The 25167-nt window shown below is 39.5% G+C and overlaps 1 protein-coding gene across 3 annotated transcripts in view; it reads left to right on the forward strand.

Annotated features, from left to right (window-relative positions):
• Positions 1-25167, forward strand: part of CYP39A1 (cytochrome P450 family 39 subfamily A member 1) — an 89674-nt gene that overhangs the window by 2192 nt on the left and 62315 nt on the right. For all 3 annotated transcript variants that reach the window (XM_079780983.1, XM_079780981.1, XM_079780982.1), the window contains exons 2-6: positions 10738-10873; positions 12785-12959; positions 15042-15191; positions 16084-16177; positions 20893-20997. In XM_079780983.1, the coding sequence (XP_079637109.1) occupies positions 10738-10873; positions 12785-12959; positions 15042-15191; positions 16084-16177; positions 20893-20997 (660 nt within the window). The remainder of the gene's footprint in view (positions 1-10737; positions 10874-12784; positions 12960-15041; positions 15192-16083; positions 16178-20892; positions 20998-25167) is intronic.

Consider the following 25167-nt stretch of genomic DNA (forward strand, 5'->3'; position numbering starts at 1 on the left):
AATATACTTTATTGATTTTTTTACAGAGAGGAAGGGAGAGGGATAAAGAGTTAGAAATATCGATGAGAGAGAAACATCGATCAGCTGCCTCCTGCATGCCCTCCACTGGGGATGTGCCCACAACCAAGGTACATGCCCTTGACCAGAATCTAACCGGGGACCCTTCAGTCCGCAGGCCGACGCTCTATCCACTGAGCCAAACTGGTTAGGGCCAAAATAGTATCTTTAAAAGAAATTTTCCTTTATCTCCTACTAGAGGCCCGGTGCACCAAATTTGTGCACAGGTAGGGTCCCTAGGCCTGGCTGGCGATCAGGGTCGATTGGGGCATTCTGGCTGTCAGTCAGGGCCTCCCTCCCTTCGTTCTCCACCACCCCCTGGTGGTCAGTGCATGTCATAGCAAGAGATTGAACTCCCAGTCTCCCGGTCGAACTCCAAGGGGACACTCTGCATATTAGCCTTTTATATATTTATTATATATTTACATATATATACATATAGCCTTCGTTAGGAGTATGATTTTGATAATGTTTAGGGAATGTTTTTGTTTTGTTTTGTTTTGTTTTTATATTTTATTGATTTTATTACAGAGAGGAAGGGAGAGGGATAGAGAGTTAGAAACATTGATGAGAGAGAAACATCGATCAGCTGCCTCCTGCACACCTCCTACTGGGGATGTGCCTGCAACCAAGGTACATGCCCTTGACCGGAATCGAACCTGGGACCTTTCAGTCCATAGGCCGACGCTCTATCCACTGAGCCAAACTGGCCAGGGCTAGGGAATGTTTTTACAAGCTTGTCTGAAAAGGTCAATCAAGGTCACAAAGATTATTTTATTTTCTTCTAAGAAGTTTATAGTTTTACCTTTTTCAACTTTGTATTAATTTTTGTGTGCGTGGTATAAGTAAGGGGTGAGGTTAATTTCCCCCTGATCTGAATGTCCAGTTTTTCTAGTATCATTTCATGAAGGACTTTCCTCATGGCATTGCCTTTGCAGCTTTTAAATTAGTTGACTGTATATGTGTAGTTCTATTTCTAGCTTTTCTATCCTATTCCATTGATTTATATGACCACTCCTTTATGAACACTGAATTGTCTTAAATACTGTGTTTTTATAGTATGTCTTTAAATCAGGTAGTGAAATTTCTCTACATATTTCTTTTATAATTGCTTTGACATTCAAGATTTAAATTTGAATATAAATTTTAAAATTTGCTTGTCAGTTTCTATTAAAAAGACTGCAGGAATTATGATTGGAAGTTTGTTAAATCTGTAGAAAAATTAGGGGAGAATAGACTTTTTAACAATATTAATTGTTTTAGTCTATGAATGCTGTATATCTCTCAATTTAGCTACTTAATTTCTTTCAGAAATAACATGTAGTTTTTACAATGAGGGCTTGCCTGTGATTGTTAATTATTTTCTTGTGAATTTTATATTTTTGAGGCTATCCTATATAATAAAAGCCTAATATGCTAATTGTCTAGTTGACCAATCGGCCATTCAACCAAAGTATAATATGCTAATGACTAGAGGCCCAGTGCATGATTTAATCATGCACCTGGTGCACCAGCGGGCTGGCTGTCCGCCGGTGCCCCCAGGCCTTCCGAAAGCCTCCGGCGCTGCGGAGGCTTTCGAAAGGCCTTGCGCCGGAGCAGACAGCCGGCCAGGTCCCCCGCTTTGGCCTTTGATCGCGGGGGACCTGGCCGGCTGTCCGCCGGTGCCCCAGGCCTTCCGAAAGCCTCCGGGGAAGCCATGGCACAGACGCTGAGCTCGTCCTGCTGGCCCAATCAGCTACCCCGGCCACCCTGAGTCCCGCCCCCTGCGCCTCCTGCTGGCCCAATCGTGGGCGTAGCGGAGTGATGGTAATTTACACATTACCATTTTATTATGTAGGATATGCTAAGGCTGCTCAACCACTCGCTATGATGTGCACTGACCACCAGGGGGCAGACAGTCGACCGGTCGACCAGTCCCTATGTCATGTACTGACCACCAAGGGGCAGACGCTTCGACCAGTAGGTTAGCTTGCTGCTGGGGTCTGCCCGATTGGGACTGAGCGAGATGGGCTAGACATGCCCTGGAGCCCTCCCGCAGTCCTTCCCCAGCTGGCCAACCTCCCACATCCCTTCCTGGCCCTGATCGTGCAACAGTGGGGTCACTCGGCCTGGCCTGCGCCCACTTGCAATCTGGGACCCCTTGGGGGATGTCAGAGAGCTGGTTTTGGCCTGATCCTGCAGGCCAGGCTGAGGGACCCCACTGGTGCATGAATTTGTGCACTGGGCCTCTAGTTATAGATAAAATTGTTTTCACTTTTGCTTTCTAATTGTATCCTGCTAGCACATAAAAAATGCAGGGTTTGGGGTTTTTTTGTATATTAACTTTGTATCCTGTGACCTTGCTAAATTCACTTATTAGTTCCAGTAGTTTTTTTGTAAAATTCTTAGGAGTTTTTATACATAAACAATATGTCCTGCAAAGAGATAAATTTATTTTCTCCCCCCACCATGATGTTCATGTCTTTTATTTCTTTTTCTTGCGTTATTACAATCAGGAGGTCCTCTAATATATTGTGGAATAAAAGTGCTGAGAGTAGACAAGCTTGTCTTTTTCCTAATTTTAGGTTAAATGTTCAACATTTTACCATAAATATGATGTTAACTATCAATTTTCCGAAGGTGCCTATTTCAGTTCTGACCATCAGCCCATACCCAGAATTCAACAGGGAAATAAATAGTGAACTATTGTTTTTTCACTTCTGTACAACTCTCTCCTCTGTGGAGTTTTAGCCCATTTAGTTTTTATTGTATCCCCAGTTCTCTGATGCTTTTAAAAATACGATCTTTGGAATTTATTCACCTTTTTTAAATTGGCAGTAAGAGCCTTGGCTCACCTGGTTTTACCACATCCTACACAGAAAGAAAACCTGCAAAGTATTCCCTGAAACAGAGTTCACTTAAACAGTCACTTAATGATGGACATGTTTTCCCCCCTCATATTTTGCAATTATAAATAATGTAGCAATAAATGTGATTTCTGTGTGTACGGTATATCTATAAATTATCAGATTGAAAGTGTAAATATATTTGTGATTTAGAGTGAAGGAGGAAAACTTTTGAGTGTTGTGAGCAGAGGAGTAATATGATCTGATTTAAATTTTAAAGGGTCACTTTGGCAGCTCTGTTAAAAACAGGGACCTAAGGATAAAAGAAGGAAAATAATTTGAAGGTTATTGAAATAATTCAAGCTTAAGGTCATGGTGATTTTGGCCATGGCGATAGCAGTGGCAGTTTGAGAAACAGCTGGGAACATTTTGAAGGTAGAAGCTACAAGATTTACTGGTTATTGAATGTGGTGTGTAAGAGAATAAAAAGGACAAAGGTGACTCCAAGAAGTTTAGCTTGAGAAACTAGACAGTAGATTGCCATCAAATGAAATGGACAAGATTGCAAGAACTCATGGGCAGGAAAGTTCAGCTTTAGATCGTAGTTTGGAATTTTGACATCCAAGTGGAGATGTTGAGATAAGCAGTTGGATAAATGAATTTGGAGTTCGGGAAAGAGGTCCAATTATGCACAGGTTTCATCTCCTTGGCCTATCTCCCATGGCTGTCATTCCCTGGCAATCGTTTTCACCTTTATTTCTATTTCCCATTTTGCATTTCTCACATTTCTATACTCTCTTTTCCTTAAGCCTTTTTGTGTGGGGTGGATAGCCTCACTTGTACTTCATGTAATTGTTTTCTCTTATTCAGAAATGTCTTTATTGTGTCTTTCTTCCCTGAGTTCCTTTATTTCCTAACTTTCCTCTTTTGTCTGGCTATTTTTTTCCCTTGGTTTCTTATATTTCTGCTTTATTTTCTTTGCAACTGCAATTATTAGGTTGATTTTTACAAATCACAACAATAATTTTGCATTTCAGTTCTCATGTAATTGTTAGCAAAATACTTTCAGTGGGTTTCTTTATAAGGGTATTGTTTGCTTTCTTACAGTGCTGAATTTTTCCCTTTTGTTTAACCGTATTTTAAAGAGTTGAGTTGTCTTTGACTAGCTGTCATCAAGAGGTTTTGGTTAGTAGTAGTTGCTTTCCAAGTTTCTCAGCTTAAGTTTTCTATCCTCTCTTGCTACAGTGAAAACATAGTGCCTCCTCGCATGCATCATCTATGGCTCCTGCCGTTCAGGACCTGCCCTTCCACACTTGAACTCTCACTGCCTTTCTCCCATAGCTGCTGCTGCTAAGAGACAGGACTCTTGTCTTCTACGGCGCCTCTTCACGTTTAGAAGATGCTGCTTCTGGAACCCTCTGAATAGCTTGTGTGTGATCCTTTGCTCGTTCCCTCAGTATCCATGGCCTGCTTATTTTAGCCCATAGCAGAGTGGTTCTAGCTCTGAATTTTGCCTTCTCCTAACCCTGAGTGTATATTTTTGAGCTTTTCAGTATTGAACTCTCTGGACATTCCTCATTTCTCCCCGCTATACTGTTGGAGCTTCCACTGCCAATTCTGCTGGTTTCAGGTGTGGTGGCTTTTGTAGTTTGTAGATTTTTTTCTTATTGTTTAGCTGAGTCTGTTGCTTGTGCATATGTTTGTTTCATTCTCCTTTTGGCTTTGTGTAGTTTCCAGGAAAGAAGTGGAAAAATTCAGAAAGAAGTTGCCACAATGTTGCTATCAAAATTAGAAGTCCCTCTTCTATATAGTGGTGTTTTGTGTGTGTTTTTTTTTTCCAAATAGATTTATATTGTAAAGGCATAAACATGTCTAGTTTCCTAACCTCACGAATAGCTTTGGCCACACTATTTTCTTTATATTAGTGTTTATGCTCCTTCTACAATACATACTCCTGGTTGGGTTGAGGTAGTGAGAGTGTATTTTTTTAACCCATTATGCTTTTCTATTGTCCTTTAGTCCTGTTTTATTTTCTTCACAGCAACTTTTTCAAAAACTAATTTTTAATTCCGTATTTTATCCTCCTATTAATGTCTAGGTTACATTTTACATAGGTGAATTAAAAATAATTTTAGATGCCCTGGAGCATTCATGTTCTCTGTGGCAGGGGAATACATGAGAGGAAATGGGAAGCTAGCTCAAAAGTAAATATTAACATATTTGTTAATATTAACATGTTTGTTAAAGAGGAATATTTGGCATGAAAGTCCCCAGATAAGAGGATGAAAATCAATCGATAGGCTGAAAGAAAATATTTGCAAGCCACATATCTAACAAAGGACTAGTATATAGAATATATAAAGAACTCTCAACATTCCAGATTTAAAGAAAAAACACAACGGTCCAATTTAAAAATGGGCAAACGTCAAGAACAAGCAATTTACTGAAGAGGACATACAGATGGCAAATGAGCACATAGAAAAATGTTCAACATCATTAGCAATTAGGGATATGTAAATTAAAACCACAATGGAATATCACAAGACACCTATCAGAATGGCTAAATGAAAAATAAGGACAGCACCCAAATGCTAATAAGGATACAGAGAAGCTGGGTCATTCATACATTGCTGGTGGAAATACAAAATGTAAGATGGTAAAATTGCTGATGGAAATGCTGGTTCATATTATGGGAACTTATCCTAGAGAAATGAAAACTTGTGTTCACATAAAAACCTATACGTGAATGTTTATAGTTACTTTGTTTGTACTGGTCTGAAAATGAATAGAACACAAACGTCCTTCAACAATGTTTAAACAAACTGTGGTACATTCATACCATGGAATTCTACTCAAAATATAAAGGAATGAACTATTGATACATACACCAATGTGGATGGATCTCAATTGAATTATGTCATGTGGGGAAAAAAGCCAATTCCAAAGTTCCCCATACTATATGATTCTATTTCTATAACATTGTTAAAACTCAGTACTCTATAGAGAGCAGATTAGTAGCTGCTAAGGGTTAAGGAGGAGTCGGGCGTGGGAGGGAAATAGGTGTGGCTATAAAAGGGACATATTTTCTTGACTTTATCAATGTCGGTAGCTTGGTTATGATACTGTACTATCACTTTGAGAGGTGTTAACACTAGGAGAAGCAGAGTGATGGGTACATGGGATCTCTGTTATTTCTTACACCTGCATGTTAGTCTACCTTATCTCAAACTAAAAAGTTTAATAAAAAAATACAAGCACTGCATCTACACATACTGCATGTGCTTGCTTTTACTTCATAATACTCAGAGTGCTGACAATGCACGAAAAAGAGAACAGAAGGAAGGCAAATAAGACAGAAAAACCTCATTGTCAACAGAATTTATAACACTTAATATGGCCATTTGCACTGTGCAGTCATTTTGCAATACGTTACTTTAAATATTACTTGTCAGCAGTTATCTCAGCTACTCGGTGTGTTTGAACTTGGCTGTTCTACCCTGTGGCCTGGGTGCCAATAGGTGTTACAAAAGGACACATTTCTAATGGAAATTTAAGGATTCTCTTTTGGACCAAGCTTTAACAAACAATGAAAATTACTCATCTTCTAAGTATTGATTAGCAAACAATTGTAGAGAGGGAATTTTGGAAAGGAGTGTAGAGTGCCAGTGTTGTAGGCAGTTAGACAAACATGAGCAGAGCAAGGAGGGTGGGCCAGGTTACAGGTCAACAGGGTGGAAAGCCTAGGGTGCTTAGCAATGGGCAAACCTGAGAAAACAAGGACCTTGCCCCCCGGGTCCTCCCCTAGCATATTACTGGTCATGTGGTAAGACCCCTCTGACTTTTCATATCTCTCTGGTCATGTGGTTGGGACCCTCCTCTGATCTTTCCTGCCCTAGCATGTTGCTAAGTCATGTGGGTCAGACCCCTTAGAGGGGGAATGAACAAAGGGTCTGGAGAATAGCCCTTTATGCATTAAGGACAATGAGGTTCTGACCCAAATCAGTTACATCTAGGCCTCAGTTGTGTTTTAGCTCCAGGCCCAGAAAAGCTGCCAAACCAGACAAGGGACCCTATGGCTGACCTCAGGACCAGCTGCATTGACTAATTACCCCTGCCTTGGCACCAGCCAATCTGCAGAAACCACAATTGGACACAGTGGTGGAAAGCGGATGATTGTTCTATTGGGATCCTCCCCTGAGATCTCCAGATAAATACCCTCTAGACCAGAGTCCAGTGGGGCTCTCTCTATGGAGCATGCCCATGCCTTTCCCTGCCCCATTCCCTCAGGCACATTTAACTGAGCCCATTTCTTCTATGGCTCACTTCTTCTACCTCTGTGACTTTCTAAATAAAAACTCTATTATAGTTTGTCTTGGCTCTGAATTCTTTCTTAGTCAGAACTCCAGGTTACTGAGCCAAGGTCCAGTCTGACTCCACAAGTCTAACACCTGTTGCCATTCTTGCTGCTAACATATGGATCACTAGTGAATCTTCACTGTTTGGTGGCTCCATGATTATTAAGCCCTCAGTTGCCTGATAGTGTTCAACAGTGTATCACATGTCTTTTCATGGCAGGTCTAGAAATGACTGTAATATTGAAGTAGTAATGAGCGTAAGTGGTATTCAGAGATAAAAATAAGGGTGGTTGTTCTAACAATGTGTATGTTGGATGAAGTATGGTGAAGTCACTGTGGCCACAGGGGAAATGAAAATGATGATATATTTTTCCCCCTAATAAAGTCATGGACTTTCTGGAATCAAACCCCTCACTAGAGTATGTTTGTAGGCTACTTGGAATGATCTGATAGCAAGGGCAAAACTGATGATGTAGGAGAGAGAAGGAAGAAATGTAGGACAAAAAGAAGGTAAGAGAGCCTGGAAGGAGTGTTGGCATTTCACCTTCCACCTGCGTTCACCAGAGGGAAGTATGGAGAATGGGGACGAATGTGTAAACTTTGCAGGATTTGGTGGTAAGAAGTTGAGAGTGCTCTTACTTGATTGCTTCTGTATTCCCAGCGACATACAAAGCAGGAACACTACCTCACAGTGAAGAAGGTTGCGCAAGTTGTACAGGTAAAATAGTCATTTGGAAGGTGAGAAAGTGAACACATTAGAGAACTTTTTAGGATTGCAAGACATTGTTGAATGACCATGAATTTATAGTAAAAGCAGTCAACAATTTTGTATATTTTTCTTGAACAAAGTTGAGCTACAGGTTACTTATAACCTACTGAATCTTGAAAACAATGTTCAAATATTACAGTATTTAGTAAAATTTATAATAATTACTTCTAATTATTATTTTGCACTCCAAGAAAGGAAGATGCAACTAAGTGATTACATGGTCAGAAGGGAGGTTAAGTATTAGAGTTGGCCAAATCAGTCAAAATTTAGAATTAATTACCATATATAATGATGATAATTTTTTAAAAATAAATCTTTATTGTTCAGATTATTACAATTGTTTCTCCTTTTTCCCCCATATCTCCCCACCACCCGGTCCCCACTCCCCCTTCTGCCCTTACCTCCCCCCCATTGTCCTTATCCATAGGTGTATGATTTTTGTCCAGTCTCTTCCCGTACCCCCCACACAGACACCACTTTCCCCCTGAGAATTATCAGTCCACTCCCATTCTATGCCTCTGATTCGATTATGTTCACCAGTTTATTCTGTTCATCAGATTTTTAATTCACTTGATTTTTAGGATCACTTGTTGATATATATGTATTTGTTGTTCATAATTTTTATCTTTACTTTTTTCTGCTTTTTCCTCTTTTTAAAGAATACCTTTTAGCATTTCATATAATACTGGTTTGGTGGTGATGAACTCCTTTAGCTTTTTCTTATCTGTGAAGCTCTTTACCTGCACTTCAATTCTGAATGATAACTTTGCTGGGTAGAGTAGTCTTGGTTGTAGGTTCTTGCTATTCATCACTTTGAATATTTCTTGCCATTCCCGTCTGGCCTGCATAGTTTCTGTTGAGAAATCAGCTGACAGTCGTATGGGTGCTCCCTTGTAGATAACTAACTGTTTTTCTCTTGCTGCTTGTAAGATTCTCTCTTTGTCTTTTGCCCTTGGCATTTTAATTATGATGTGTCTTGGTGTGGTCCTCTTTGGATTCCTCTTGTTTGGGGTTCTGTGCGCTTCCTGAACTTGTAAGTCTATTTCTTTCACCAGGTGGGGGAAGTTTTCTGTCATTATTTCTTCAAATAGGTTTTCAGTATCTTGCTCTCTCTCTTCTTCTGGCACCCCAAAAATTCGGATATTGGTACACTTAAAGCCATCCCAGAGGCTCCTTACGCTATCCTCACACTTTTGGATTCTTCTTTCTTTCCGCCTCTCTGGTTGGCTGTTTTTTTCTTCCTCATATTCCAGATCTTTGGTTTGACTCTTCGGGTATGGTGGTCTACAGTTGAGTGTCTGTATATTCTTTATTTCAGACAGTGTATGCATAATTTCTGACTGGTCCTTTTCCATTTTTTTTTGGTATTCTCATTAAGGTCCTTGAAGGTCTCTTCAAGTTTCTCAGCGGTTTTTAGAAGATTCTTGAGTAACCTTATAAATGTGGTTCTGAACACTGTGTCATCCATTAGTTTGCTTTCATCTATCTCTCCTACTCGTGACATACTTCGGTGTCTCCGCATTTTGGCTGCCTCCCTGTGTTGATGGAGTGGCTTTGTGTGGTCAGTGACCTATAGGGGCCGGTAGCTCAGCTTCCCCAATCACTCTAGGTGTCGCTCTTGGTACACCTCTTTGTGGGCTGAGTGGAAAGTCTTCGTGTAGTTAAAAGCCTTGATTGCTGTTGGTATGCTGGGAGGAATTGACCTCCAGGCCAATTGGCTGTGAGGACCTGCTGTGTCTATAACGGAAGAATTGCTGTGCTGGAGACACAGTAGGGCTTTGGTGCTCACTGAGTCTGCCTCTTGAATGTGTCCCTTATGAGAGTGGTTGAAATCTGGTGTCGTCCACACCGACCACTAGATACCCTAGTGTCTGGATCTCCAATGGGGTGCAGGTCTGAGGCCTCCCAGCAGGAGCTACAGCAAGAGCTACAGTTTTCTCCTCTTTGCTTGGGCGGTTTTGGAGCAGTCTGACTGGAGCTGCAGTTAATTTGGTTGAGCTGCCACAGAACAGGCCATTTATAAGTAAAAGCCACTGTGTGGAGCCTGGGCGGGTTTGTAGAATGTGCGGGGCGGGGTCTCAGGGTGGGGCGGGGTCTCAGGGCGTCACTAGGCTGGGGCGTGGCCAACGGCCATGGCTGCCTTCAGCCCTCTCTGCCTTTCCGCATTTCCAAGTCCCCATGTCCCGTGCTCCAGCGCAGCAAACCCTGATTGCTGGGCGCACCTCTGCAGAAAAGTCACTCTCACTCTCCGACCAATGGCCGAGAGTCCAGCTTCTCCCCATAGGCGTCTGGGTCCCCCGCGTGTCCCCAGAAACTGGAGTTCAGAGTGATCGGGAGTTTGTCTCCCTTCAGTTTGAAGAAAAGCCGCGTGCCCAGTCGCCCTCTGCCAGCCCGCTTCGCGCGCCTCTGTACCTCAGCTCTCCAGCGTTTGTGCTCTCTTCTCTTCTTAGTTGTAAATCTACCACTCAGCCAGCTTTCCCGTGGTTCTGGGTGGTAGACGTTTTGTTTTTTAGTTGTATTTTTGAAATTGTTGTGCAAGGTGCAGTTTAGTTGTTTAACTTTGCCGCCATCTTGGTTCCTCTCCCCACCTTTTTCGATAATTTTTTTCTTGACTATAACTTAAGCATTGGGGTTCTTGAGGCATACTGTGTCTTAAACCTAACCTATGGCCCAGTAACTTAGTTATCAGAAATGCTTACTAATATTATCTGTATTTATGTGTGTTTTTCAGTATGGACCAATATTTACAGTCTTTGCTGTGGGAACTCGAATGACCTTTGTTACTGAAGAAGAGGGCATTGATGTGTTTCTAAAATCCAAAGAAGTAAATTTTGAACTTGCGGTGCAAGATCCCGTCTATCGTACAGGTAACGAATATTCTCAGTTCATTTGAAATGTAACATTGGTATCCACGAATAGTTTTAGGTAACAGTTACATCCTTATTCCTATATCAAGAATGACGAGGCTCCATTATTTTATTGTTTAGAGTAGGGATAGAAGGAGAAAAGAGTGTATGATGAGTTTGGTCATTGAAAAACAAAGTATCGGCAGCCTAATACAGTTAGATATCAATTAGACACGTGAAAGAGATGAGGTTACCTCACTGATGTTTTCTTTGGAAAATATTTGGAATCTGTATCCTGTTACAGCTCCCACGATGTGGCTAACTGTTCTGCTACTGTGCATACAGTATTCTTCAGGCTGTAGCTCTTGGCTTGATCACATCTTACTGCTCTGCTCCCTGAAAGTAGAATTCCACTGCTTTCTAAGCCCTTTGCTAATGGCATTTCCTGACATAATCCATAGGGCTACTAAGGTAAGTGGTGCCCTTTCTCCAATTCTCTGTCCTCAGTGACCTCTGGTTAGTGTGTTCGCAGGGTCACTGTCTCCTCTGTTTCTTCCCAGGTCACACACGTGCATGCTGAGTCCATTTGTCCTCCCAGGAATGCAGGGCTGGTTCATTTGGCATCTGATTCATTTTGCACCGTTGTTTTCACAATGTCTTTGCTTGCTTCTACTGACTATAGCTTTTTTTCTCTTTGCTTCTTTCTTAGATTCCTTTTCATGTAGCCTCTCATGCATTTTTTTTTTTTTACCATTAAGACCAAAAAGTTGATTTTAAAAGCTCTCAGTGACCAGTAGAATGATTATTTTTTCATCTTGCTTTTATGAAAATCACATGTTGTTTAAATTTTATGAGTATTTAGTATACTTCTTGATATTTGGACTATGGAATTTCAGATCAAAGAATATAAATACTTTAAAATTTCTTGATCTAAAAAGCCACATATCCTTCAGAAATATATACCAACCTACTCACCTGTCAGGTACATGAAAGTGATCAAGTTTTTATACCTGTCCATCCCTTCCTGGTGACTTTCATGTTTAAATATTTTTATTCAATAGATGATGTATGTTAATATTTACTTTTGAGCCAGCTTCCAATTTCCTCTCATGTATTCCCATACCACAGAGAAGATGAATGCTTCAAGGTATCTAAAAATTATTTTTAAATTACCTATATAAAATGTACTCTATACATAATAGGATGATGAAATACAAAACTAAAAATTATTTTTTGAAAAGTTACTTTGAAGAAAATAAAATAGGATTAAAGAAAAATATAAAGGAATGGTGCGTTAAAAACACTAATTATATTCTCACTACCTCACCCACACCAAGAGTGTGTATTGTGGAAGGAGCATGAACGCTAATATAAAGGAAACAGTGGGGCAAAAGCAATTCATGGGGTGAGGAAAGGGCTCCTGGTAGAAGTAATACTCAAGAAGATGCTTGAAAGAGGAATAGAAATTAGCAGGAGAAACTTAGGTCTTGTAGGTATGAGTGCATGGGGGTGGGGGTGAGATTGGTCTAGCAGAGAATGTTCTGAGAGATCGAACAGCTCATGAAAATTCTGGGCTATATAAAACTGTGTTTTCAATATACCTGAAATGTATATTTGGAGGGGGAAATATCGCCAGAGAGTCCAAAAGTTGGTAGAAAGCCAATGAAAGGTTTAAGCATGAAAATAACATCACTAGAATTGTGTTTCCCAGAGGCCCACTTTATAGATTATACCTTAGAGTAAATTACCTTACAGACTTTTACTATCTTACAATATAGGTTGAATCTTTACCTGGTTTTATTCCCAGGAGGTTATTTTATGTTTTTGGTGAACTTTGGCTATATTCCCTACTGATCAAATAATAGAAGTACTGGTATATTGACTGCTTCAAGGAGTTGTTGCTTCTTGTAAAAATAGTTTTCTTGTTTATAGCATCAATTCCAAAGAATGTCTTTTTAGCACTGCATGAAAAACTTTATATCCTGATGAAAGGGAAAATGGGGACTTTCAACCTATGTCAATTCACTGGACAACTAACTGAAGAATTACAGGAACAACTGGAGAACTTAGGCACTCATGGGACAAGGGACCTGAACATCTTAGTAAGGTAAATAGACGAATTGGTATTAGTTCTTCTTGCTTTTTTGGAATAAAACATTTTAAGCCTATACATTGGACTTCAGAAATTATCTGGTGTATCAATAAAGTCTACCTAACTAGGAAATTAAGAGATTATGTTAATATTTTAAATTCTAATTAATAGGCAGGTTTTAGTTGAGTACTCCACTTTTATGGTGAGCAAATAAGTCAACACATTTTAATACATGTACAGTAATTCCTCCTTAGTCATTCCATACAATTGTATATGCTCTGTATGGACTTACCTCTTACAATTGTCATGCATCCATCAGATTTTTGATAAAAAATTCAGTGCAATTTATGATTATTATAACAAGTGGATGTTGAAAGGACAAGGGAGAGGATAGAATCATCAAGTAGAGCAGTGTTTCCCAATGTGGGGCACACACCCCACAGGGGGCAATTTGGTTTTTAAGGGGGGCAATTGGAGAATGAGTTATTAACTGAATTTTTTGCATTTCTTATGGTTCTAAGTGCTTCATATAGTATAAATATATTGACATATTTATTCATTTCAGTTCTCTATTATATGTTTTGAAACTTTGCTGTTTTTTCATATCACTTCATATTATTATTTTTAAACAATTTCTTAGTGATTTCTTCCTCACTACTTCAGCTGTCTTTTTGTTCTTTTATTTTTCTCTTTCATGGATGCCATGTTCTTTGGAAGTTTGTTTAGACCAAGTTAATGGCCTTTTAGGCTCTCTTCACATGAATAGGAGTTCACTTTTTGAATAATAATAATCATATGTCACGGGGGGGGGGGGCACACATCAGGATTTTAGAGATGCTTAGGTGGGGCATGGCCAAAAAATGGTTGGGAACCACTGAAGTAGCGGGTCCAGGAGATGGTGTGAGACGTGAAAAGATGCCTCCTGGAGGGGAGGTGCTGAATGGCAGATGAGGTAGGAAAGCACGCCAGCCACATTCTGAAACTTCCTGGTGAATGGAGGGTCTGGGCATGGGAACCAGGAGAGAAATTTCCCATGTACACAAGGAGTTGTGGGAAATTGAAGTTACCTTGGGCACTTTTCCATCTAAGTGGGATACTGGGATGCTGAAGGCAGGATTCAATAGTTCAGACTCAGAAAACAGAACAACACTTAATGTTTTGTTAGTGGTTAGAAAGAGAGAGAAAAAAAGGAACAAAGACAACCAACCAACCAAACTTTTGGCATGCCCCAAATGTACAACAAAATAGCAAATTCTCAGCTATCTTTGAAACTTTGGAGAAAATAAATAAAAAGAAATTAACAGTACTCAGTGTTACCAATCTAGGGCATATTAACAATCATTGATATTCTTTTACTTAAGTATGCCACAGTAATAATTTTATTCACTTAAGGTAAAACTTAATGATACATACTATATTTCAATATAGAATAGTTCACATTTGTAGGATCCTGTAGACATTAGGAAATTTGATGACTAATATCTCCCTTGATTCTTTGATTATTTTTTTGCTGTTATCTAACGGCATGGACTGTATCTTAGTTATTATCTGTTAAATAAATGATTTTTAAAATTGCATTGAATCAATTTATTTCTGTGCATCTAACATTTGTCAGAATCTAAGAATGTTTGCTTAGAAAGTATTTTAAAATCTTCAGATAAATAAGACTACAATTTCAGTTACTCTTGTCATCTTTTTTTAAATGTTTTTGTTGGTTTTAGATAGAGGAAGGGAGAGGGAAAGAGATATAGAAACATCAGTAATGAGAGAGAATCGTTGATTAGCTGCCTCCCACACAACCCCTATTGGGGATCGAGCCCCAAGCCCCAGCATGAGCCCTGACTGGGAATTGAGCCTTGACCTGCTAGTCCATGGGTCAATGCTAAGCCGCTGAGACACACCAGCTGGACACCCGAGTCATCTTGACAACAATATGCAAATGTTGAAACCTGTTAAGGGTAGTTTTCCCCAAAAAATCTATCATGTATTATTTTCTACTCCTTATATATAGCTATTAAATAATGCCCTCTTTTGTATCTTGACTTTATATTCTCCTGGTCATTGGGTCTGACTTTTTACATGCTTCTCTTTTTATAGGCATCTCCTTTATCCAGTCAGTGTAAATACGCTCTTTAAAAAAGGTTTGTTTCCCACAAACAAGAGGAAAATCATGGAGTTCTATCAGCATTTTCAAACTTATGATGAAGGTTTTGAATATGGGTCCCAGATGCCAGAATGTCTTCTAAGGTAGAAGTTGTTTCCTATAATTAATTCATTGACCAAGCTTCTCCCAGCAATTCATACGTCTCTCATTTCTCTGTTCAAAGTAGATATAACAGTTTAGTGGAAAAGAGATAACTGATTTTTATGACTGACTTGTTTTTGAAGGAGGAAGAGAAGAGGTATGCATATTTTCTTCTTTAATTTCGAGGAGCAAATCCTTGAAAGGGAAGGAGAGGGAGAGAGGAGAAGGGAAAGGAAATGAATATGAATGTGAATATTAGAATGAAGTGAAGAATTTATTTGAGGCTTATTCCATTTACAGTTTATAATCACACTCATTGCTACAGTTTGGGCATGTGTTAAACTGTCCAGTATGTCTAGTCTCAGAATCAGACATTGTCATCCTCATTCTCTCTGAGGCAAAAGTAGGTGTGGTTAAATGCATTTCTCAAAGTGGCTCAGATAAATATTTATAAAATGGCTGGAATACAAAGTAGCTCATGATTTTTTTAATCTCTTGGCAGTTGGTTTACAGTGGTCAATGGTCAGAAAGATTTAAAAAAATAACCAGTTTGCTTTACCTGGTTTAATACAGCAATGGGTCCCCGTGCTAGCTTTTCATTCTTCTGTAAGTGACAACAGCCAGAGTAAAAGTATTTTACTCTGAGTTCTGTTTTCTTGTTCAGTGCCAATCCTATAGGAATTCAAACATATATCTGTGAAAAACACTAAAGTTGTCCCTTACCATTTTCCTTATGGACTAATAAGTCTGAGGGTAGACCTCTCATGAAATTCTAGCTGAAGATGAAAAATTTGGAGAAATAATTCTATAGACATCCCCCATTTCATACTGTGACCTATTACTTCTAAAGTGCTTTCAAATTAATTTATACACATTTTTTTCTCTCTCACCTAGAAACTGGTCAAAATCCAAAAGGTGGTTTCTAGCATTTTTTGAGAAAAACATCCCAGATATAAAAACAAAAAAATCTGAAAAAGATAATTCCATGGTAAGTAGACCTTATCTTTTTTTTTCTTCCCTAAAATACATGAGATGAAGACAATGAGGCTTTTTAAATCATAGCCACTCTAACTCCCTATTTGAATCAAGACAAATTTTGAACTTTGCTGATGCTCATTCATTTTTTAAGACTTTGGAACAGAATTCAGTGTGAACAGTCACAAGTAGTTTAACTTCATCTTTGTATGTATTGCTTCTGTTTCCCTCGAGAAGTTTCCTGTTTTGATACCCACATTTTTTTAATGTGGGCTAAGAAGAAAATAAAAGATTCTGTTGTGTTCTGCATAAGTGGATTTCAATGGCCTACTTAAGCAGAGGACTAAAAGAAGTTTTTTGTTTTTGTTTTTCAAATATTCTACACCCATTTTATTATGTTAGAAACATGAAATGTGGTGATTTCTTCCATGTGTCTAAATGTTTATTAAATGAGTATTTCCATTTACAGAATGGCATATCAAAATAATGAAATACATCTGTAGGATTTTTCATGAGATATAAACTTAGTGTTATAATAGCTTCCATTGTAAGTATGATAGAAACCAGCTTTAAATGAAATTTATACTTAAACTATTTTCAGTTCTGCTAATCCATTGTTACAAAAAACAATAACAATAAGACACTACTGACGTTTATGGGTTGCATACTCCATGCCAGGCACAGTGTTACACATTCACAGATTCATTTCTCATTTATTTTCCACAACTTTCATACCCAGAAAACTAGGGGTTATTAAAACCAGAAAGCTGGGGATTAGAGTGGTTAATCACTTTTGAAACATTACGTGCCTTAGTAAGTAACTGCAACTGTCTCTTATCATATATTTTCTTTGAGAGTGATTTAATAGTTATTTTCTGTATTGTAGGATCTGAAGCAAAACTACTACATATGGTATAAGGCAGTTCTCCTAATCCCAAATCCTTGAGAATTATGGGTTGTGCTTCTAAGGGGGCAGTAGAGTATAGCAGCTAAGAGTGTGGGCTCTGGAGCCAGTGCCAAGCTCACAGGGTCTGTATCCCAGCCCACCACCATATAGGAGATATATGTCCCTGGCAAAGTCCCCTAACTTAATCATACTTCAGTTGACTCAAATGTAAAATGGTGAAGATAGTATTTATGTCTTGGAGTTGAGTGAGGATTGAATGGATAAAATACTTGTAAAGCACCTGAAATGGTATTTGCCATAGCAAGCAATGACTAGACAGTAGCAATCATTATTTCCATCACCTACGCCTGAGTTACTTAAGTCTCAAAGTGCACAAGTAATTTAATAAAAATGCTCTACTGTCTGAATACATTCCTCATGCTGGGGAATAGGCATAGGCAAACCTGGGGACACCTTTCTATGAGCATAATACCCTTAGGGTATTTGTGCCATGACCTGAGAGTAACCATAGTAGGTAACCTTGGGTGAGGCTGTAATCTGACCCAGAACCATTCAGGCAAATGTCAGTTTTCCACAGGGTTTCAGAGAATGATGGTATTTACAGTACACTGGCCCTGCAGTTTTCTCTCTCATGGAGTATTGCCTGAGAATCTGCATGGCGAATGGCGGTAGGGTTTTCTCCTGAATGCTCCAGAGAGCTGGGTTTCTTTTCCAAAGAGTAGAGGGGTGTGTGTGTGTGTGTGTGTGTGTGTGTGTGTGTGTGTGTGTGTGTGTGTTTGTGTGTGTGTTTCTCAAAATGGCAAGTCATTTAATCCTTACCACAATCCTATGACCATTTTATAGATGAAACTGAGACACAGAGAGTTTTACTTTTCTGGGGTTACCCAATTCTTAAATAACAGCCAAGTTCTAGTTCCTCATGAAAGAATCTTGGAGGTTGTCACTTCATCCTCTCAAGTAAGAACCTGAACAGACTGAAAAATCAACAACTCTTGGATCCACCAGAGAGGGAGGATACAGGGCAAACCATTGGCCTCAAGAATGGAGAGAACAGTAGGCAAATACCTGATATTTTGTTAAGGATTTTTGCTCTATGTTTAGCTGTGGGGGCACTGCTCATCCCAGTCAGCCGAGTGGCGCTCTCACTGTGGGAGTGCACTGACCACCAGGGGCAGCTCCTGCAATGAGCATCTGCCCCCTGGTAGTCAGTGCATGTCATAGCAATTGGTAGACCAGTCGTTCTGGTCGTTCCACAGTTTGGTCCCTGGGCTTTTATTATATAGGATAGGATAGGATAGGATAGGATAGGATAGGATAGGGTAATGTCTTTGGTTTTGGTATTAGCATGATGTTGGCCTTGTAAAATGAGTTAGGACGTGCTCCCTCTATTACTATACTCTGAACAAGAATTGGTATAAGTTAATTTTAAAATGTTTGGTAGAAAGCCTGGTGCTTTCTGTTTTGGAAAGTTATTAATTATGGACTTAATTTCTTTAATAGATGTGGTCCTGTTTAGATCATCTGTTTCTTTTTGTGAGAGCTTTGGCAGGTTGTGTCATTCAAGGGAGTGGTCCATTTCATTGACGTTATCATATTTGTGGGCAAAGAGTTGTTGAAAGTATCCCTTTATTATATAGTAGAGGCCCATTGCAGGAAGATTCCTGCAAGAATAGGGCTTCCTTGGGCCTATTACTGCAAGAATAAGGCTTCTGCTGCCTCGCTCCCTCCCTTCTCTGCTGCTTCACTCCCTTCTGCAGTGCTTGGCTTCCTTCTATGCTGTCTTCAGTCTTCGCTCCGTGCCTGCGTATGCAAATTAACCGCCATCTTTTTATTTTTTTAATTGATTTTTTATAGAGAGGAAGGGAGAGGGAGAGAGAGTTAGAAACATCGATGAGAGAGAAACATCAATCAGCTGCCTCCTGCACACCCCCTACTGGGGATGTTCCCACAACCAAGGTACATGCCCTTGACTGGAATCGAACCTGGGACCCTTGAGTCCGCAGGCCGATGCTCTATCCACTGAGCCAAACCGGTTAGGGCTAACCGCCATCTTTGTTGGGTTAATTTACATACTCACTCCTGATTGGCTGGTGGGTGTAGCAGAGGGATGGTCAATTTGCATGTTTCTCTTTTATTAGTGTAGATGTTTTTAACTTTTAAATGTTTTTTTTAATTGATTTCAGAGAGAGGAAGGAATATATAGAGAGGGATAGAAACGTCAATGATGAGAGACAACCATTGATCCACTGCCTCTTGCACACCCTCTACTGGGGATCAAGCTCGCAATCTGGGCATGTGCCCTGACTGGGAATTGAACTGTGACCTCCTGGGTCATGAGTTGATGCTCAACCACTGGGCCACACTGGCCGGGCCCTTTATTATCTTTTTAATTTTTATGGGCTTTATAATGATGTCCTCTCTTTAATTTCTGATATTAGTAATTTGTGTTCTCTCTCTCTGTTTTTTCTCTTAATGTGGTTAGAAGCTTGTTGACTTTATTGATCTTTTTAAAGAACCAGTTTTTGATCTCATTAATATTTTTCTATTGATTTCTTGTTTTTAGTTTCATTGATTGGTCGAATTCTTCTTTCTTCTGCCTACTTTGGGTTTAATTTGTTTCTCTTTCTGTTTCCTAAGGTGAAAACTTGGTTTATTGAGTTTAAAACTTTCTTCTTTTCTAATATATCCATCAATGCTATCAATTTCCTTCTAAGCAATCCACATGGAGCAGGGAGAGAGGGGGAGGGGAGGGAGAAACCTTTTTTCTGCCAACGGTAATTTGGATATTTATAACATCAGTCACAGGCCATACAAATTATCAACTTAAAAATTAGCCTGCTGTATTTGGTCAAACATTCGATTAACTCATCCCTAATGCCTTGACAGGGCCAGACCAAATGATTTCACTGACCTTATATGGCCCATGGGCCCGACGTTCCCCACCCCTGTTATAGAGTATTTTTGCTATCCTAAAAATCCTCTGTGCTCTGTCTATTCATTATTGGCCATAAAACAGCTTAACAAATTTGAAAGAATAGAAATCATACCTACTTTCAGAACACAATGTAGTTAAACTAGAAATCAGCAACAGAAAGGAAAATCCCAAAATATAAGGAGTAAAACAACACACTTCTAAATAACTCATGGGTCAAAGAGGAAAAATTGGGAGACATTAAACATATTTTGAAACAAATGAAAATGAAAACTAAGCCTACCAGATTTGGGGATGTAGCAAAAGCAGTGCTTATAGCAGCTTTATTCATAATTGTCAAAACTTGGAAGGAATCAAGATGCCCTTCAGTGTGTGAATGGATTATAATGAAAGATATATGTCATTATAGATTTCTCCATACCCATAGAGTGTACAATACTAAGAGTGAACCCTAAAGTAAACTATGGACTTTAGGTAATTATGATGTGTCAATGCTGGTTCATCCTTGGTGAGAAATGTAATTTACTGCTGAGTGATGTTGATAATTGGGAAGGCTGCGCATGTGTGGGGTAAGGGTTATAAGGACATCTCTGTACCTTCCTGTCAATTTTATTGTAAATCTAAAAAAAAATAAAATAAAATAAAGTCTTAAAAAAAAAAAACTAAGGCAGATTTTGAAGCAATAGAGTAAGGGAGCTGAGCTCCAGAGTCCCTACTCCTAATCACTGAACAAGGAGTAAGTATGTAAATCCCTTAGCATGGCTTAAACTGCAAACCTGGGAATGGCAGAAATACCTTTTGGATAAAAGAAAAATGTGTGGTCTTTTCTTTATCAACATCAGTCTTTATCACATAGCTATGGTTTGACAATACTTATTTCTTTCAACAGACACTAATACAGGTGCTGTTGGATGTCATAGAGACGGAAACAGATGAGCATAGTCCAAACTACGGGCTTCTACTCCTTTGGGCTTCTTTGTCCAATGCCATCCCTGTAAGTATGTCAATAAAGTAAGAGCTGCATTTCCATCTATACACTTACAATGTTCCCTTCACTTTCCTTTCTTCCTCCCTCCCGCCTCCCTCCTCCCTCCCTCCCTCCCTCCCTCCCTCCCTCCCTCCCTCCCTCCCTCCCTCCCTCCCTCCCTCTTTCGCTCCCTTCCTTTCCTTATGGGGAAGAAAAAGACTGCAGTGGAGTTGTCTGTGAGATAGAAAAATAAGACTGACTATCTAATGAAGTCTGATAAGATCACAGAGGAGGCAAAGTGGAGATCTATGGGAATTCGGTGTCTGAAGTGCAGCATGTCACAGGCTAAGGAAGAAGCTTGCACTCTGGGTCAGCTGTGACACCTGCTTATGGAGCACTTCTCTGTCGGGCAGTGTGCTTAGCATTGGTGTTGCAGAGATGAAGAAGGCTTGACCCTTAGCTTTTATTGGGGAGTGAGTGGGTCAACAGATAGTTTCAGATAGAATTGCACTTGAACCCAGGTATCCCCAGTCACAGCTATAGAATCTCACGGAGGTAATTTCAACTCTGAGCTTCCATTTCCTTCTCTGTAAAAAGGGGATAAGGAAACTCCTAGTGAGGTCCTAGGATTTGGGTACTTATTAATAGTAACTCTCATTTCTCTGCAAGGCTGTTGTTGAGGATTCAAGATAAGCCCATCTGGTACCTGGTGAATATGAGTTTTTTGTCTTCCCCATCCCCGTCTCCTTCTGTGCACCTCCTGTTTGCATTACCTGCCATCTTGGTCCTGTAAGCTTCCCTATAAATGGAGCTGGTGGCACTGGAATGCACAATACTTCTGAAGAGAGTGGACACTGTAACTAATTTTTTAAAGCTCTTATGAACTAGATTAAAGCCATGAGCTTTGTCTGCCTCTTCAGGTTCGATACTGGCTTCCTGTGTTGGGAGGATTTCACATTAGCCTAAGCTGCATTTATATTATCTGAGAAATTAAAGGGTGACCTTTTTTATACACTTATTTTTTCCTTAACAGGAACATTCAGATCATCTATAATGATAAATGTGGTCATTTTTCTTCTTTTTCTTCGAACAAAGAGAAATAAAATATGTTAAGTATTATTTATATCTTCTTCCTCTTATGAAGGTCAAAGCTATTAAAGGCTTTCTAACTACTGACATTCTAGTTTCCTTTAACCTGCTTCAAAACTCATTGGGTAAAGAGCAGAAATGCAAATTTCAGCCTCTCTGCCCAAATGTGTATCAACCACTAGAATATATAAAATAGTCTAATTAATCTTTTCCCATTCTTTATGTACCAAAAAATATTAATCTTTGATTTTTCCTTACATAATTTTCTTGGAAGCTGATGAAGCAATAGCAAAATTAAAAAGGAAACATGAAAACAACTCCCAAAGCAGCAACAAAACAGCCACTCCTGTCACAGGATTGATTTTCAAGATCCCATTAGAATAGTCCCCTGGAGGACAGGGACACAAAGCCCCATTGATCTGACTCGCGGGAAGTCAGCGCAATGGAATTTGTTCCTGGCAGTGGTCTGAAAGAATTTAAATCCTTAATTTCAGAAAGGAAATGTCTGATGATTGTTCAAAGTTCCATCTTGCTGGCTGTTGTTGGCACTTCCAAGGGGCAGCTGTTGTGTAGGCAGAGACCCTGGAAGGCTTTAGGTCAGGTCCAAAGCCAAAATCCCAGTGCTGGGTGACAGCCGGTAAATTGTTTAATCTCTCTGAGCCTCAGTGTCCTCATCTGTAATATAGATTTAATGATATCTCCCTCATAGGGTCGTTGTGAGGATTATATTGGTAATAAATGGAAATAGCTAACTGTCCATGGCACAAGATAGGTGCTCAATAAATGTTAGCTTTGTTCACTTATAAAAAGTAAAGCCATGGTTTCAATCAGCCATTATTTTCAATGGTCCATTACTAATCAACTATCCTGGCTTCCAAAATGTGACCGCTCACAGGCCCCAGGGCAGGAGCGGCCTCTGCTGTCCTGGTTTCTGTGGTCTTCCATCACCGCCTGGAGAGCGGCCGAACATCCTGCCGGAGGTGTAGGTGGCGGGCGTGACATTTCTTGGTTCCCAGATCAGATCTTAGCATTTGTCCTACTCTGTGCTCTGCCTGGAGGCCCATGGGGCTCAGAGCTCAAGCTTTGAATAGGCTTGGTACAGGGCCCTGGGAGGCCCCATTGCACCCAGGTGAACTTTGGTGGACTGGCCCAAGATATTAGCCACGATTTATGAAATTGTCTCTATGCTAAAACCATTTCCAAGTTCCAAGAACTTTTCAAGAACATTTTTGCAAGTTTAATCTCAAAACTGACATTTTTCCTTTTTTAAAATCTTCCCTGGAGCTCTTTTCTAAACACTTTCAGTAGTGACCTTCACTTTATTGTCTGTGACACCCATTCCCTCTATATTTAGATATTTTTTTCATCTCATATCCCCAACTAGATATGAATGTTCTTTGGGCAGTAATTATGACTTATACCAATTTGTGTTTACCGTGATTGGTCAAAGACTACCTAACATGTTATAGAGACTCCATCAATATTTGTTTAATCATTTTTTGAATGAAGGGGTAAATGATGCTCAATTCATCCTCTTTATGACACAGTGAGGCAGCGCTTTCCTCGCTGTCCCTATCACCTTTGTTCTTACCTCTCCAGAGCAGTGGGAAGGCATGGTAGTGGCTGCTTCTGGAGGTCACTGAGCCAGTGGCCCTTTCCCTTCTTGCCCAGCCCTCACCATGGGCTTGACCCCTTTGGCAAAATATTCATTGGTACCTTTGGGAGCACTTTTTAACTCATTTCCCACATGTGGGTGAACAAAGACCTCAAGGTCGCTTCTTCTTGTTTGTTGATTCAGTAATGTATATAAACATTACTTTTTACTCTTTTTTTGCATGCCGTTTGGTTTTCTAAAGTAGAAAATAAAGATATTTAGAAGCAAAATCTGTTAAGAAAAAAAGCATTAAAATTATAACTAACACCATTGTAAGCTATTTATAGTTTAGCTGAATTTCTTGTATTTGTTATAAAAAGGTATTATAGGTGAATCTCTAGAAGTCTAATTAAGCACATAGAACTTTAGGCCCTTCTTTTGCCTAACTGAAAATCTATGTATGACACTAAGCCTTCCCCTAACCCCCAGCATGATCTCTGACTCTTTAAATAAGGTGAATTGAGTATGGAGTCATTATTAATTAAATACCGTAATTCAGCACTTCCATCTATGAAAAATAGAACGAACGGGCCTGAGTGGGGAGGCAGGAGAAGAGAGGTCTCTGGGAGTCTTACTTCTACTGTAAAACCACACTAGATGATCCACCTCTAGGATAATTCTTTTGTAATTTGGAAAATGCCACAGAAAGCGCTCCTCCCCCCCCCTCCCCCCCCCCCCCCCCCACACACACACATTGTAGTGGCCTGGGTTTAACCCAGTGATCCCGTCCCTGCAGTTTAATGTCTCAGAGGGGAAACAATAAGCGGCTTTGACCTTGGCTTTGTGGGAGTGTTTCCTTTCACATAATTGCTCTTCCTCTTTTGACCACAGAGGGGAGTATTGGAATTATTTTAAGGTACCCAAAGTTACTTCACAAAAGGGACAGACTTAAGTGACACGAAGTGTTGTCTGGGTTATATTTCAGGACTGGTTTTCCTAGATGAAATTTCTTTTGCAATACAATGTTTACTGAAGAAAAAAAAATAAAAGCAAAATTCAAGCTTCTTTTAATGATTTTGTGTAGGTTTTCTATGTTGTGTAACCTAAAAATAGAAGTGAAAACATCTACCTGAGTTGAGGAAAAGCTAGTTTTTGAGATGTGCAGCAGTATAATTTTATTTTATGGTACTACAATGAGGAAAGATCTGAAATACTTCTGTTTGGTCTGGAGAGAGAACTTGCAAGCATACTGCGTTCGGTAACAACCTATGAACTTTTGAGCACCTTATTATGTTCAGTAGGGTGTGAAAGGACCCCATTTTTTATATGGAATACTCTCATAATTTAGTTTATGAGATTTTAGATATAGTATCTGGGGTTTACTTAAAATTTCCATGTTTCATTTGCAGAATATATGATTTGACAATTGGTTTGTATTTCAAGGAAATTAAATCTTAAAAAATGTTTTTATTTTGGACTTGGATTAACATTCTTAAGTGGTATAATTTTTTGTT

Source organism: Cnephaeus nilssonii (genome assembly GCF_951640355.1).
Source record: "Cnephaeus nilssonii genome assembly, chromosome: 9".
NCBI lineage: Eukaryota > Metazoa > Chordata > Mammalia > Chiroptera > Vespertilionidae > Cnephaeus > Cnephaeus nilssonii.